General features: G+C 42.0%; 1 protein-coding gene across 2 annotated transcripts in view; it reads right to left on the bottom strand.

The window, feature by feature from the left end:
* Nucleotides 1-16,284, bottom strand: part of STK10 (serine/threonine kinase 10) — a 132,669-nt gene that overhangs the window by 90,375 nt on the left and 26,010 nt on the right. For both annotated transcript variants that reach the window (XM_069102366.1, XM_069102367.1), the window contains exon 2: nucleotides 11,414-11,578. In XM_069102366.1, coding sequence (XP_068958467.1) covers nucleotides 11,414-11,578 — 165 coding nt within the window. The remainder of the gene's footprint in view (nucleotides 1-11,413; nucleotides 11,579-16,284) is intronic.

Raw genomic sequence — 16,284 nt, 5'->3', positions numbered from 1 at the left:
GCAAGAATAAATTCCTTGCTGAGTTACTCACAAAGGAGTGTCATTAGTGGAATTTATCTCTGCACCAGGTGAAGCCTATGTCCACGGAGTGGTTCTTATCTCTGAAGTTCAATTAAAAATGCTTACAATGTGCTTGGTTCCATATTTAGCTAAGAGAAACCAAAAGTTAAGTAACATGTTGCCAGAGACTCATAGAAAGTTAGGCCTGGAAGTTACATCCCACCTTTTTTTTCCCACAAATGAAGAAATTGGGGCCCAGAGAAGTTCAATCAGTTGTCCAAGGTCACACAGTCTGCATGAGAGTCAAGAGGTGAACCCAGATGGGTGAAGCTAAAGCCTTTCCATTACACCATGCAAATTTTGCTCTTTATTAAAACATATCTTTTCATTCCCTTTTAATAAAACCCATAAATTCAAGATACATATTTTTCTAATAGGACTTTCTTTGACAATGTGAAAAGGCACCATTTTCCCATGATCATTCTGACTCTTAAAGTCAATAGCAATACAAAAAAGCCAAATTCCTAAATCTTTTTTCATTCCAGGACCTCAAAATATTCATTTAAGCAAGAGTTCCTAAAGTCCATTCTCACCATATGCACCAACCCAAAAGCCACTATAAAGAATCCAAGGTCCTGGTCTCCTCCTCCTCCCCCATCTCCCTAGGCCCTAACCTTGTCTTCTTTCCCACTGACCCTGTAGCCCTGAAGCTGGGCTGTGTGCAACTTTTAATGTTCCCCAGATTGAATGCACTAATTTCAGAGTCTTATGGGGAAAAAAAAAGAAACTTTTCCAAAACAGAGTTCTCCTCCTCACAAATGGGATCACTTTTAAGCCTCTTTCCTCATATCAAACACATATCTATTATCATTATCTTATTATTTATTAATAGTAACAATAATAATAATAACTAGCATTTTTAGGGTGTTTTAAGGTTTTCAAAGTACTTTACAAATATTTCATTTTATCCTCACAACAGCCCTGGGAACTTGGTGTTATAATTATGTCCATTTTACAGATAAAGAAACCAAGGCAGACAGAAGTTAAGCAACTTGCCCAGGGTCACAAAACTAGTAAGTATCTGAGGCTGGAATTGAATTTGGGTCTTCCTGACAGTTAAAGGCAGCTAGTGAATGGGGCACCAGGCCTAGAGTCAGGAAGACCTGGGTTCAAGTCTGGCCTCAGACACTTAGTAACGGTGTGATCCCGGGCAAGTCATTTAATCCTATTTGCCTCTGTTTCTTCATCTGTAAAATGAGTTCATAAAGAGTCAGACACAACCGAACAACAACTTCCTGATTCCAGGTCCAGTGCTCTATCCTCTAGGCCACTTAGCTGCTTCTATTAATACCTTATTAAAAGCAGTTTGTAAGGGAGACAAGATGGTCGAGCAGAAGCACAAATTTGGTGTGAACTCTCACTCCAAGCACTTCCAATACATGTAAAAAAATTACTCTAAACAAACTTGAGAGCTACAGAACCTACAAAGTGACAGAGAAAAACAAATCTCCCACTGAAGGCAGCCTGGCAGGCCGACAGGAAGGGTCTGTCACACTGAGGTGCAGGGCTCTAGCCTCAGGGCAGCCCCGACCAGCAGCGGCCAGAGCAGAGGAGAGTGAATCACCAGCAGCTGTGGTGGTTTCCAGACTTCTCAACCCATAAACACCAAAGGCAAAGTAAAAGGTCAGTGTAGAACTTTGTTGGAACTGGGGGGAGGGGTAGAGGGGGGAAGGAAGAGCAACAGTCCAGCCTCTGCCTCTGGGGTGAGAAGCAGTGAAAGCATGGTGGATATGGAGCTGCCAGAGCTCCTGGCCCGCAGACTGTTGGAGCACCAAGCGACCATTCACAGGGGAATCGCTCTTGCTTTAACCTGCTTGGCTCTGGATTACGGTCTTGGGTGGTGGTCCTGAAGCATGTGGCCAGTGAGCCAGAGCATGTGGGGGCTGCAGAGAGAGTGCCCTCCTGGTAGCTCTGGCAGCTGTGAAAACCCCAGTGATTTGGGAAGAAGCTCTTTCTTCCCCTCTGGAAGCAGAGTTCTACTGTGGCAAAGAGCTCAAAAGTCAAGTCATTGGCTGCCAATATGAGCAAGCAGAGAAAGCACAAACAGACCATACAATCCTTTTTGGGGGACAAAAAGGATCAAGGTATGGAGTGGGTGGAAGACAGCAAAGTCAGAACTCCTGCATCAAAAGCCTCCAAGAAAAATATGAATTGGCTACAGGCCATGGAGGAGCTCAAGAAGGATTTTGAAAATCAAGTAAGAGAAGTGGAGGAAAAATTGGGAAGAGAAATGAGAATGATGCAAGAAAATCATGAAAAGAGAGTCAACAGCCTGCTAAAGGAGACCCAAAAATACATTGAAGAAAATAACACCTTAAAAAATAGCCAACAGGCCTAAGTAACTTGCCCAGGGTCACACAGCTAGTAAGTGTCTGAGGCCAAATTTGAACTCAGGAAGATGAGTCTTCCTGACTCCAAGTCCAGCACTCTATTCACTGTGCCACCTACTTGCCCGATTCTGCCATTGATATCCTTGGGCAAACCCTCTAGCCTAATTGAGCCTCAGTTTCATCATCTATAAAATGAAAGAGTTGGCCTAGATTATGTCTAACTTAATTCAACAATCACTTCTTAAGCATGTATTACTAAACTGGGGACACAGATTAAAATAAAATTGCATAGCCTCTACCCTCAAGGGGCTAATAGTCGAATTAAGGAATAGATATATGAGTACAATATATAAGACACAGAGTGTGACGGGGCAAAGCAGACACCCTGAAAAAGACACTTAAAGAATGTCCCAGCCCTACTATGTGCTTCCTGCACAGCCCTGGGCTGGATCCTTCACCATCATGAGGCCCATGCACAAAAGAGACCGAAGGAAGAGGAAAAGGGGTTTTAGGCACAAAACTGCGGACAGCAGTTCTTTTTGTGGTGGCAAAAACTGAAGGGGTGCTCAACAAATGGCTGAAGTATGGTAGGTGAATATAATGGGGTACCATTGTGCCATTAGGAAGAATGGAAGGGACAGTTTCTGAGGAACCTAGGAAGGGTCATATAAACTGATGTAGAGTGAAAGGACATCATATAAAAAACAAAAAGAATTCTGACCGATGCAATGGCCATCCACGATTCTAAGAGGACCAATGGTGAAAGATGTCACCCCATTTCCTGACATATTGGTAATGTACTAAATAGGCAAAGTGAGACACGTATTTTTGGACATGGCCAATACAGGAAGTTATTTCACTTGACTATGCATGTTTATTACAAGGGCTTTGTTTTTCTTTTTCTTTTCCCAGTGAGGGAAAGATGGAAAAAGAGAAAATAATGTCTTTTAATTGAGAAAACATATGCAAAGTTAAGTAAAAGAAAATAAAGATGAGGGGCTGGGGCTACACAACCCTTAAGGTCCCCATCTAACTCTAGATCTACAATCAATGAAATTGAGGAAAGAAACAGTATTTTCTGCTTGAGTGGAGGAGCATGGAGTGCAGAGAAACAAGAAAGGCCTTAGGGAAGAAAGTGGCAACCAAAGCAGTCTTGAAAAAAAAAGAGGAGTTAAGTGGACACAGATGAGGAAAGATAGTGCCTTCCAGGCATAAGGGGTGAGCCTTCTTCCCCTAAGGGTCCATGTTCTTTGTTCTAGGACCTCTTCCAACTCTGACATTCCATGCTCTCCAATACTAACATTATATGAATTCTATAGACAGAAAAGAAAGGAAGAGAACCCCTTAAAAACCTGGGTTACATTAAATACCTGAATAAGACCTTTTCTCCTGCTCCAATACCACCAGACAGAGAGAAGAATGAACCTTAGTGTCATTTCTTCCTCTGCTAACACTGCCAAACAAACCCACCTGAGCACATGCATACCAAGCGTGCTTGTTCATAGGAAGATAAAGGTGGCCAGAGTGGCCCTACCTAGATAAGAGAAACAGCAGGGCACAGACTTGGCAATTAACTTTTATGGCCTGTAGACAAGGAATATATCGGGGCTGATAAGCAACTCTCCACAAGGTCTTCCTCACACGTCAGCTGGAAGTTCTTCCCCATTGCGTAGGCAATCCAACTTTTGCTATCTGCTTTGCACCTATAATATTGGGGGGGGGGGCTGTAAATTTTTTTATTTATTTTAAACTTAAATTAAAAAAAGAAAAAAGCATGTCCATGTACACACACTTATGATATATATTTTTTTGCTCCTTGGAGGGGGAAGGGCAAGGCAATTGGGGTTAAGTGACTTGCCCAAGGTCACACGGCTAGTACGTGTTAAGTGTCTGAGGCCACATTTGAACTCAGGTCCTCCTGACTCCAGGGCCAGTGCTCTATTCATTGTGCCACCTAGCCACCCCCACTTATGATATTAAATGTAACACTACCAATAACAAGAAGCCACCTTCAATAGCCCAAGACAGTATGTGACCTTGATTAAGTGACTTCCCCTCTTTGGTCTACAGGTCCCTGCTCTCTAAAACAAAGGAGTTTGAAGCAGATATTCTCTAGGGCACCCTTGTGTGATAACACTCTGAGATTCTATGATTCAACCCATTTCTCCCTCCCCTTCTACTCCCCCCAAATGCTATATCAATAGCTCCCAGCTCTGGGTTCGCTCATTCTCTATCTGGAGGTTACATTCATTTCATATCCTTGTGCAAATGTTCCTTATTTCCAGCAGGTGCTCCATAATTAGTGAAAAATTATAATTGATGATAATATGACTTCACACTCATTTAGCATCTTACTTCTTTCAAAGCACTTTCCCATATATAATTTCAACAGCCCAAGGATAAAAGGGAAGAAGAGAGAGAGTGAAAGCCTGATGAACTTCACAGGAAGCCCAGGGAGCCTGGCCTCCTGACACAAATTCTCCAGGGTCTCATCTCCTCCTCTATAAAATGAAGGACTAAAGGAGCTTGAAGATTTCATGCTGCACTAACTAACATTCCACGACTGAGTCACTGAAAGTTAGACAGAACCCTGAATTTTTATGCTAAACCCAGGCACAAAGACCACTGAAACACTCTAAATAAGCACTCTGCCACGGGACCCCACCCCCACCCTGCCAGCCACCCAGCAAGAAAGATAAGGAAGAGGTTTCTGGTTACTCAATCAAGACCTATTTGTGGCAGGAAGTCCACAGAGCCAGGGCTAAACAGTAAACATGAAAATGTCAGCTGCTTATCTGCAGCATTCTGTAGGTGGAGTCAAGGGAATTTGCTCCCAGATCTCAGCGCCCCTCATCAAACAAAGTGACCATTCAGTTCGGGAGTCCCGGCACCCACCACTCCCCCTTCAGGACATAACTGACCCACCCTCCACACCCACCCCTCCCTGCATGATTTTGGAAAACCTCTAAGGGAAAAAATCTGGACTAAGTAAAATGAGTTCATCTTTCCCACTAAATAAAGAGAGAAAAAGAGGACTCTGGGTCAGGTGAAATGATCCCCAGGAATTTCCAAGACAAGGAAGAACTTCATAGGACCAGAAATTTGGCTGGCTATTTAGAAAGGCGATGTGATAGGATGGTGAGAGGAGGGGGTAAGGTGGTGCTTGAAGTAGGAGATGAGGTCTGAGGTTCATAGAGCACAAACCCTAGAGCTGTGGTCTGGACCGAGTTTACTTAGCCACTTGGTGACTTGGTTTCCTCATCTGTAAAATGGGCTCATATAATAGCTTCCTGACCTGTCTCAGAGAGCTGCTTCATCGATCCAATGAGAAAATATATGTAATATGTTTTGGAAACTGAACAGGCTTATCGAACATTAAGCACCCATGAGTGTAAAGTATTATGATCATCATTAAGGCAAAGATAGAAGAGGCCACAATATACTCCTGTCCAAAAACAATCTGGATGCTGCCGCCCTCGTGGGAAAGTCACAGGCCCAATCTGCCTCTGCCCACCCAGTCTTCAGTAAGTGGGTGTCCACACTCAAGTGCCATCTGTCTCCACCCTCGATGACTTTCTGGGGAAGGGCAGCCTATGAACTGTTTCCCAAACGTGGATGAACCAAGAAACCTGCCTGTCCTGATGCATTTGAGAGCAAATGTTACTCATCAAGGGTATGTAGAACAACTAAAAGTGATCCCAATAAAACTTTTTTTTTTAACTTCTGTATAATTTTTTTGAAAGACCTGTGATTTCACCAGGCAGTTAGGTGGTGATAAAAGAAAATCCTTGTTTGGGCTTTGTCCTTGTCAATTAAGGTAAACTCAGGAAATAAAACAAAAGTAGTTATTAGTACACTAAGCTGCTTTTATAGACAAGATTAAAACAACTTACATTTAAGGGTAAAACTATCCTGACTGGTTGTCTTTTTTTTTTTTTTTTTGCTTTTTGGAGGGCAATTGGGGTTAAGTGACTTGCCCAAGGTCACACAGCTAGTAAGTGTTAAGTGTCTGAGGCTGGATTTGAACTCAGGTCCTCCTGACTCCAGGGCAGGTGCTCTAGTCACTGCGCCACCTAGCTGCCCCCAGCTGGTTGACATTTCAATGAGAAAGTGGAATTAGTACCACTTCAGCTTCTCTCCTATTAGCATCTTTCTGTTCATTTTTAGTTATGTCCAACTCTTCATGACCCCATTTGGGGTTTTCCTGGCCAAGATCCTGGAATGGTTTGCCATTTTCTTTTCCAACTTATTTTGCAGATGAGGAAACTGAGGCAAACAGGGGTAGGTGACTTGCCCAGGATCACATAGCTAGCTAGCATTTGAGGCCAGATTTGAACTTGGGAAGATGAGTCTTCCTGACTCCAGGACTGGCATTCTATCCACTGGGCCACCTTAAGCCAGGAATACTTGACTTCAAGTTCTACCTAAGACATTTCCCAACTGTGTGGCCTTGGGAATGTTATCTGTCCTCTCTCAGCCTCAGTTTCCTCATCTGTAAAACTGAGATAATAACAGCACCTGTCTCAGAGTTGTTGTGATGACTGAATGAGATAACATATATAAAACATTTTGCAAACCTTAAAGTTCTATAAAATAACTAATAAATTATTAGTGCTATCTATAATGCTGGCTATTATTATTGTTAATCATTATTTTTATAAGGTTCTACATAAGAGAACTCCTTATGTAGAACCTCATTCCCCTTTTGCAGATCAGAGACTCTCGGTTCTTAAGGCAGTGGTTCTCCAACTCTTTGCTCACGAACATCATTATTCTTTGCTGTGATGAGTACAGGCACACAAGTTTAAGTTCCATACCATTTTGCAAGGACTCAGTCCTGCCTTCCTGGCTCTCCTTCACCTCCTTTACATTCTGGCCACACTAGCCTGCATATTGTTCAGTACTTTCCATCCCTCTTCTGCATGCCTTTGTACAACTTATCCTAAAAGCCTGGAATACATTGCATCCTTACCTCCTTTTAAATCTACTTAAGATATTTGGGGAGACCCAGTGGTTTACAATTCTTGTTTCCTGATCTGAACATACTGGGAAAAATATAGTTTGGAGCCAAGGGCCCTTGGTGAACTGAGAGCTAGGAGTCCTAAATTTTAGTCTCAGTTCTGCCACTAAGATAGGTTGGTAACCATGGGCAAATCAGCTGAGCATTGCTTTACCCATGTATAATATGAAAATACTATATGATGACTGTAAAATTATATATCAGAATAAGATGTGAGCAAGGAACTGTCCAGGACTCCACAGCTCACATATGCCCTGCCCTCCTGAATCACAGGTCAGGATTGCAGTTTGAGCTGCATCAGCATTTCCTCTTTTCAAAATGTTTGTTTTCAAAGTCCAAAAAAATGGAAATCAGTGTCATGCTTTCCTGCCAATAATTTCCCCCAAATAATTTCAGTATCTAAGAAGATAGTAAGTGTTGCTAATCCCAAAGGACTTTCCCCAGAAATCTGAAACTACCTGCTCTCCAAGCTCATTTGTTCACAAGTATTTATTGGGTGCCTACTGTGTCCAAAGTACTACAAAAATCACTAGGTGATGGAAAAAACAAACAATGGAATCAGGGATTCCAGAATATTAGAGTTGATCGGAATATAAGGTCTAGTCTCACTCTATAGGAACTTACATATATTTGGGGAGATAAGACATGCACATGAAGTAATTGTAAGTGTGTATAGATATAATCATGTATGCAGAATAAAAATCCAATATTAGGTAGGATTTCAGTGTTGGAGAAAGAGGGAGATAAAAGGGGAAAGAAGGGAGGAGATGAAAAGATTGGAGGAGAAAGAAAGAAATGGACATGGAGAGAACTGGAGAGCCAATAAGGGAGTATCTCAGGAAATACTTAATGGGAGAGGTATATTTTGAGTAGGGCCTTAAAAAATGGGAGGGATGCTACAACCAAGTCAACCAATGAACACTTATTAAATGCCTACTACATGCCAGAGACTGTGCTAAGCTCTGAACAAAGGTTTACAAAGCAGTTTGAAAGCCTTAAGGTGTTATGTAAATGTCAACTATTATACATCCTTATAAACAGAGTGGGCATTTCAAGCAGAAGAAATATCATAGGCAAAGTATGATCGACACAAAGTCCAGAAGAACCAAGGGGCAAAGAGAAGAAGGTTCAGCTACAATGGAGGATTCGGATACAGTAATGGTGAGAGATAAGGCTATGGGAGTAAATTAGGGACAGATTATGAAAGGCCACGGACACAAGACTAAGGACTTGGGAGTTCATCCTGTAATCAATGGGGAACCACCAACAGTTTCTTAAGTGAACGACCAACCAGATTAGAACTTTGCATTAGGATGATTAACCTGGCAGCAGCATACAGGAATGACTGAAGGGGGGGGGGGGGGGGGGGGGGGGGGGAAGGAATAGGAAACTATGTCAGCCACATGGAAATGAAATCGATAAGGACCCAATCTAAACTGGTGATGGTGGAAATGGGAAGGAAGAAAAAAATGACAGTAAGATTACCAAAAAAAAAAAGAGTTTGGAGGCTGATAAGATGTGACAGGTGAAGGAAAAGATAGAGCCACAAAGTTGCTTCCAAAAGAGCTTCTACAGTCTTGCTTTTCCCAGGAAGATCCAAAAATCAGGAAAGAAAAACCCATGGGTAGGAAATGGAGTGGAGAAATAGAAGATGCCAAAAATCCTTAGATCACTAGACAACAAATCAATATTTCAATTCCCGGATATGTTCACATGAAAATCTTAAGTAAAGGTGTACAATCAAAACTGGCGCTGAAGTGGCAATAGGGTTGGGGTGGGAGTGAAGAGCAACTTTTAAAATCATTTTGGTTTCCCCAGACTTTACAACCACCATATCTCCCTTTGGTTTTGATGGTTACTCCATCTTTGGGTTAAATATTACTTTGATGATTAAGATTTTATGGAAAATCAGGTTTCTCTTCACCTCCAAATTCAAAAGATCATAAGAACTACCATCTTGGATCAGACTACTAGTCCCACGCAATCCCAAATTCTATTTCTGGACATGTTCCCTTCTTTGGGAGGGGCATGTCTGCCCTCCCTGAAATCAACCTAAAAATGTTATGGGTATCCCTCAAAGATGTTTTTATCTAATATCTATGAATTTCTCTATACCTGGGCTTCTTAACTCTGGGGTTGACAAATTCTTAGGGATCTATGCACTAAAATGGGAAAAAATTAACCTTGTTTTCAACATAACTAGCTTCCTTTGTAATCCTATTTATTTTATTTTGTACATTTAAAAACATTGTTCTGGAAGGAGGTCCATAGACTTCAGCAGACTACAAAAGAGGGAATCCATGATACAGAAAAGGTTAAGAACTCCTGCTCTGAACCCTCCCAGCTCCTATTTATATCTGGTGACTAATTTAATCACCATCCCTGTAGTTTGGTTGTGGAAGAAGAAACCTAAAAGGAATAGAAGTCATGAAGGTCCTCCCCCAGAGAATACATCCAGACCCTTCAAAAGAAAGGAAGGAAGAAATGGCCCAAAGGAAATTCAAGGGATCAGCTAAGAGTTTCTTCCATTTACTCATTTTGAGGACTCGGGTGTGTTTAGGGAAATATTTTTTAAACTTGAAGTTTTTGACATTAAAAAAAAAGCAGAAGTCATGATAAGAAATCACCAGGAAGATTTTACTAAGATTACAGATTCCGGAAGAAAAGCTGATCTCGTGGGTTTTGGCTAACTTCCACATGGAGGTCCAAGGGAAAGTGCCTAGTCACTCACTGTGTGTGTCTGTGTGTGTGTGTGTGTGTGTGTGTGTGTGTGTACCCAGGGGTGTTCTGCAAAAAAAAAAAAAATTAGAGGGAAAGTTGAACGAGAAAGTTCCCATCCCAAAGACCAGCTAGCTTTCTGGTGGCAATTCTTTGATCCTTTTCAGTTATCATGTCTCAACAGAAGTCAGAAAATACCACATGTAAAATATTCTGGGCCATATTGGGCCATGCTGAGAACATGGGGTTTAGCCATTAGGGATATATAAGAAGTATTGATATATGTTCCATTATACCCTCATATGTCAAAATCCAGGTATGTTGCTTGAGAATGTATATATTAGAGAACTAATTTCAAGTGTTATATTAAATGTAAGAGTTTTAAATCTCAAAATTATAAATATAAGGGGTAAGTATTACTGTCAATTTTTCCCCGAAAGCCTATTCCTTGGAGATAGTGTTATAACAGGCACTAACATCATTCCTCTGGAAGCCCTCCCTCTACCAGTAACTATAGACAGAAGAACTGTTAACTAGAGCGCTGACTTCCTCCCAATCTTTTCCACATTGGCATCTGCCTCCAGTTCTCCACTAGAAACAAATTTGCTAAAGCTGCCAAGACCATCGCTAGTGACAAATGCAAAAGCCACTTCTGCATTCTCACCCTCCTTAACCTTTCTGTATCTCCTCCTCAACATCCTGTCTGATCTGACCTCCAAGGCACAGTCTTCCTTCAGTCGGCCAGTCACTTCTACATCAAGCCTTTTGGAGGATCCTTCTCAAACCAGCCCAAAAACTGAGTTCGCCCCCCCGTTTCCCATCCCCCCTGTCACTTTTTCTTAGGTTATAGTACAAGACACCCTGAGCAATGTTCCAAAGACCAAGTGATAACAGACTTAGAAATAGAAGGAACATTAGAAACCATCTAGTCTAACCATATGAGGAAACTGAGACCAAATGACTTAAACAAGGTCACATATATAGCAAGTGACAGAAGCAAGACTTAAATATAAGTTCTCATACCCCAAAGTCAGTGCTTTCTCCACTGGACCTCCACTTCCATATGCAGATTACACATCAAGCTACTGATTTTCATCCTGTTTCTTGGTTTTTGAATGTATGTACTTCCTTCGGTACCACATTGCATTCTGCTGATGGAATGTATCTGGGTTAGCTATTCATGGCAACCTCTGTGGTCCCCTGAAATTCTTCCACTGTGTCTGCAAGGCCCTTCCAATACCAAGGACTGGCATGTAGGAAATGGCAAAAAGTAGAAAGCTCTTACCCACAGCTTCCCATCATGGTAAAAGGCCCCCAGCAGCTTCACTATGTAGGGGTGGTCACAGGTTGCCAGGATTTCTATCTCCACTATATAATCTTCCAGCTCCTCCTCACTCTTGGTTTCGATGACTTTGGCAGCAGCCAACTCTCCCGTCTCCTTGTTCTTGGCCTGTAAGACAGAAACCCCCCAAATGATAAACAGTTTGGTTTATCCTGTGGTGTCTCCTCCATATGTCACACTGCCCAACTCTATTCTACATCAGAATTGGATTATGAACAAGGAGTCAAAGAAGTCTCAGTAAGGGGCAAAGTGTCATGGGCTCATGGAAGTAGCACTGAGAGGGCCTTCAGAGGTCATCTAGTCCAACCCCTTCATTTCACTGATGAAGAAACTCGGGCCCAGAGAGGTTAAATGATTTGTCTAAGGTTACCCAGGTAAGTAGCATCTAGTCCCCATTTAGTCTGGGGCCCAGAGTGGTTAAGTGATTTGTCTAATGTTACCCAAGTAAGCAGTAGAGGAATTCAAGGGCTGATCAGCACTAGAGCTGGAAGAAACTTAAACTCCAGAGGAAGCCTTTAATCCACTGTGACACACTGCTTTGCACAGACCAAGAAACTGTCAAGGCCTGTTATAGGCCCAAGGCAGATCCTTAACCAATACACTGGAAAGGGGGTCAGAGGGGTCAGAGAATACTACTGATCCATTTAAAGTGACGGGTATGAGAACTGCGTCATTATAAACATGAAAATATTTATATGAAAAAAATTTTAAACCCAGAAGGTAAGTTAATACCTACACAGTAATGACATCAGAGTAGATGCATATTCAGTAACATTAACAAAGATGCAAATGGTTCAACATACCTCAGGTTCTTTTTTTGTTGCAGAATTTCTTAATACTTGATTTTCCCCTACAGTCTTTCATGGTCCACCTACCTTTACCTACCTACACTGAATCTATTCTACAGAAGGGCCTGACAAATTCACTTGCTGCTACTGTTAATGTCTTCAAAAATTCACTAAAAGTAACCAATCTCATCACTAGTTGATCAATCTTTAGTTTGCCTTCTCCCGCAGTAGATAAATTATAATTTTAAAAGCTCATGCAGAGTGCCTCAAAATCCTTACCCAACAACCTTTAATTGCTAACAAACTATAATTGCAATTCCCAGAAAACGGGTTCTTTTTCTATTTGCCAAGAGGAATATTGAAAGTAGTGCTCAGTTTGATTTTGCTGAAAAGTCAGCAGCTTTGTGTGCATTTGACCAATTTGCCTTGTCCAGTTCAAGGGTAAAGAAAAAATCAAGGCCCCTAGTCTACTTGCTGGGCACAGGAATCCACTACCAAGTAGAATGGAAACTCCTTCTTGAATGTCTGATTTCTGTCTTTGTCTACTCACTGCCCTTCCTAGGACTTTGCATTTGGCAATATGTGTTTAAAATGAAGTTCCCACTCCACCAGACATGATTGCAATCATACTGGTCAAAGGCACACCCTGAGTGCTAGACATTAATAAGGCATACAGCTTTTCCTGTGTTGACCAAAGAGGAATGTTTCTCCGACAAGGTGGGTGGAAGGGCACCATACCATTGGCTCATTTTCCAGGTGGAGTCGAATATACATTGCTTACATGCCTGAATGGGGTTATTGACATCTGAGGTCTGCTTCCAACTCTCAGCAAACCATACTGCTTATGTAAACACCCAAGGAATGTTGGCATAGTAGTTTTCTCTCTTATTTCAAAAGGGCCCGGGGAGGGAAAGATCAAGCAAATGGGCAGCTAATTGAAAATCAGCCTCATTAAGTGGCTTAGTAAAAATTAAAGGCTTTTGAAAAACTATATCCTTAAAGCCAAGGGAAAAAAAAGGATATGTAAGTCATCACTGCCTCCTTACACCAAGGAGGTGATTGTGTATCATTTTCAGAGTGGATAAAGAAACACCTGACCAGCTGAGACTTTTGACATCACACAATGGCACTGGATTTGGAGTCAGGGTGTCTAGATTGGAATCTCACTTCTACACCACTGAAGACTTGTGAAACTCTCTAAAGTTACCTGCCATCTATTCCCTAACTTGTTTCTAACCTTAACAAATTATCTCCCTCATTAGAATGCAAAGTCCTTAAGGAGAGGAACTATCTTTGCTTTTTCTTGGGTCCCTAGTGCTTCCCACAGTTCCTGGCACAAAGTCAATCATCAATAAATGCTTGTCTAGTGATTGAATGACCCAGGACAAGTCACTGACCCTCTCTAGACCTCAGTATCACTCTTTATCAAATGAAGGGGCTGTATTTCAATGTCCCTCCCAACTTTAAATTTTTCATGAGGAAGAGTGAAGAATATATATTTTTCTGGGCCTTTACTATGCTTGGCTTCCCCACACACTGCCTTGAAATCTGAGAGATGGCAGTCACAATAATTTCACTTTGGGTAATGTGCTGTTCTCGGCTGCTACTGATTCCATGTTTTACAGCTTGAGATCTTGCTGACCTTTTCAACCAAGAGAGTGAACCAAAGTGAGAAGACTTTGGAATTGTGCTTACTACTAGCTAGTAACCTTGGGCAAGGTACTACCTCAGGGAAACTCAGTGCTCACCTGTACCTGGGAACTTGTAAGCCTGCCAAGCCCTGCCTATCTCCAAAGGCTGTTGTCTGGATCAAAAAGAGTATATATATGAGAGTTTCTAAAGATTATAAAGTATCATACATTTACTTCAGTATTTCAAGGAGGAAAATAACATGCACAATGACAACATCAATGTAAACGAAAAGCACAATAAGCTTCAAAGGTCATCTAATTGTGGCAAAGTGGGAAGAGGTCAGAGGACTGAGGTTCAAGTCTGACTGCTACTTATGGGTGTGACCACATGCTATTACATAACCTCTCTAGGATTCATCTTCCTCATCTATAAAATAAAGGGGTTGGGGCGATACAAGATTTAAGGTCCCTTCCTGCTCTGACTATATGTTATACACCTACACCTGAGCAGGAGTGCCCCTCCCCCTCCCCCTCTCCCCTACCCTGAGCATCCTCAACAGAGAACCTGGTTTCAAACCCTGCCTCTGACATTTACCATCTGTGTGACCTCAGGCAAGTTACTTCGTTTCCCTTGGCATCAGGTTCCTCATCGTATGGGGATCAGAAAAGAGGGCCTTTGAGGTCCCTTCCAGTTATATGGATTCGTGATCCTATGATCTCCAGTGGTGGGCAAGTCAAGTTGACCTAAAGTCTCAAAGTCATAGCTTTCTTATCTCCCCCACAGTGTTGGCCATATACAAAGTGCTAACCAAATACTTGTTTTGGGGTATATGTATGTATGTGTGTATATATATTATACACACACACACACACACACACACACATATATATATATATACATACAACTCTTCCCCAATTACATGTTAAAACAATTTTTTTTTAACATTTGCTTTTTGTAAAGTTTTAAATTCCAATTTCTATCCCTCCCTTCCCTCCCCCTCCCTGAGCTGGTAAACAATCAGATTTAGGTTATACACATGCAATCATGTAAAACATTTCCATATTTAACCAAATACTTGTTGAATTGAATTTGATTGTGCATCCTGCTGTAGGGTTTGAACCTACATCCCAAACTAGTTGAGGGACCAGGAAACCCCTTGGGGGAGACAAAGAAAAGAGGCTTCATGCTCATGTGGTTTAGCCTAGGAACTAAGGGCTTTGCAAATTGCTTCTAAATGAAGACTTCACAGAGGTGACTATATTTAGAAAGGAACACAATTCATGTTTCCTTTTTCCCATTGAATGCCAGAATCTGATATTAGTTCTATGAACTGTCTGTACTCCAACGCCCCCCACCCCACCTCCCTATGCTCCAAAATCTTTAGATTGGTACTTCAGCTTTACATTGTAGCCCTATTCTTTCTTCCCAGACTTATCTACTACTTTTCTGCCACCTAAACCCTTCACATATGACATCTCTTCTTCATGTACTGCTATCTCCACTCACGGCATCATTTCCACCATCCAAACCTTAAACTCTACCCCCTAGAACCAACCTGGACTCTGATAAGCCAGTTTTGCTCTTATCTTGCCTGGATCCAGGGCCATATTGCCAAAGTACCCACCTTCCCCCGTAATGTGCCCAGGGTCACACAGCTAGTAAGTGTCTGAGGCCAGATTTGCACTCAGTCCTTCCTGACTAAGCCCATCACTCAATCCACCTCAACAAAATAGTGAAATGTCACATAAGGCAAGAAAAGGAAACCTTCACAAACAAGGCATTGTGGTGCATAGAGAGTACTAGACTTGGAGCCGGGAGACCTAGCAAGGTTGGGACACTAGGTCTGCCAGTAGGTAACCTCAAAGAGGTTTTAGGGTCTCAGATTGCTCATCCATGAAATAATGGGTGCGCCAGAGGACTAATCACTAAGCCCTGGTCTTCTGGGATTCTAAGGAGATCAGGATTTGGCCAGAGAGAGATCCCTGGTGAATTTAGAGCAATCTGGGTGGAGTAGGAAATAAAATGAGGTTACAAGGGAGTGAAGGAGTGTGGGTGGTGAGGAAGTAGGGATGGTCCACTCAAGATGAGTCATGAAGGGCAAGAGCAATGGGGTCATCTGCTAAATCATATACTGTCTCACTATCTTCAGCCACCCCCTCACCCCTCAGCACTGTGGTAAAGAGCAAGTGGATTGAATTAGTTGTATGGCTGCCTGAACTCTTAGAAATAATGGAGACACAAAGAACCAACGAGCATTTATTAAGAAGCAAAGGGAGAGGCAAATGAGGATGAGACAGGGTTCCTCCTGAATTAGACGGAAAGGGCATCCAGAGGAGAGATGGGAAAGATTGGTTCAAAGGCTCTGTCCCCAAAATCGCAGGAAGGTGGAAATGG

This window comes from Petaurus breviceps, unplaced genomic scaffold, assembly GCF_028583685.1.
Source record: "Petaurus breviceps papuanus isolate PSGF00001 unplaced genomic scaffold, PetGlider_PUasm1.0 551, whole genome shotgun sequence".
NCBI lineage: Eukaryota > Metazoa > Chordata > Mammalia > Diprotodontia > Petauridae > Petaurus > Petaurus breviceps.
Note: the sequence above shows the minus strand (reverse complement) of the source record. Positions and strands in the feature narration are given on the sequence as shown.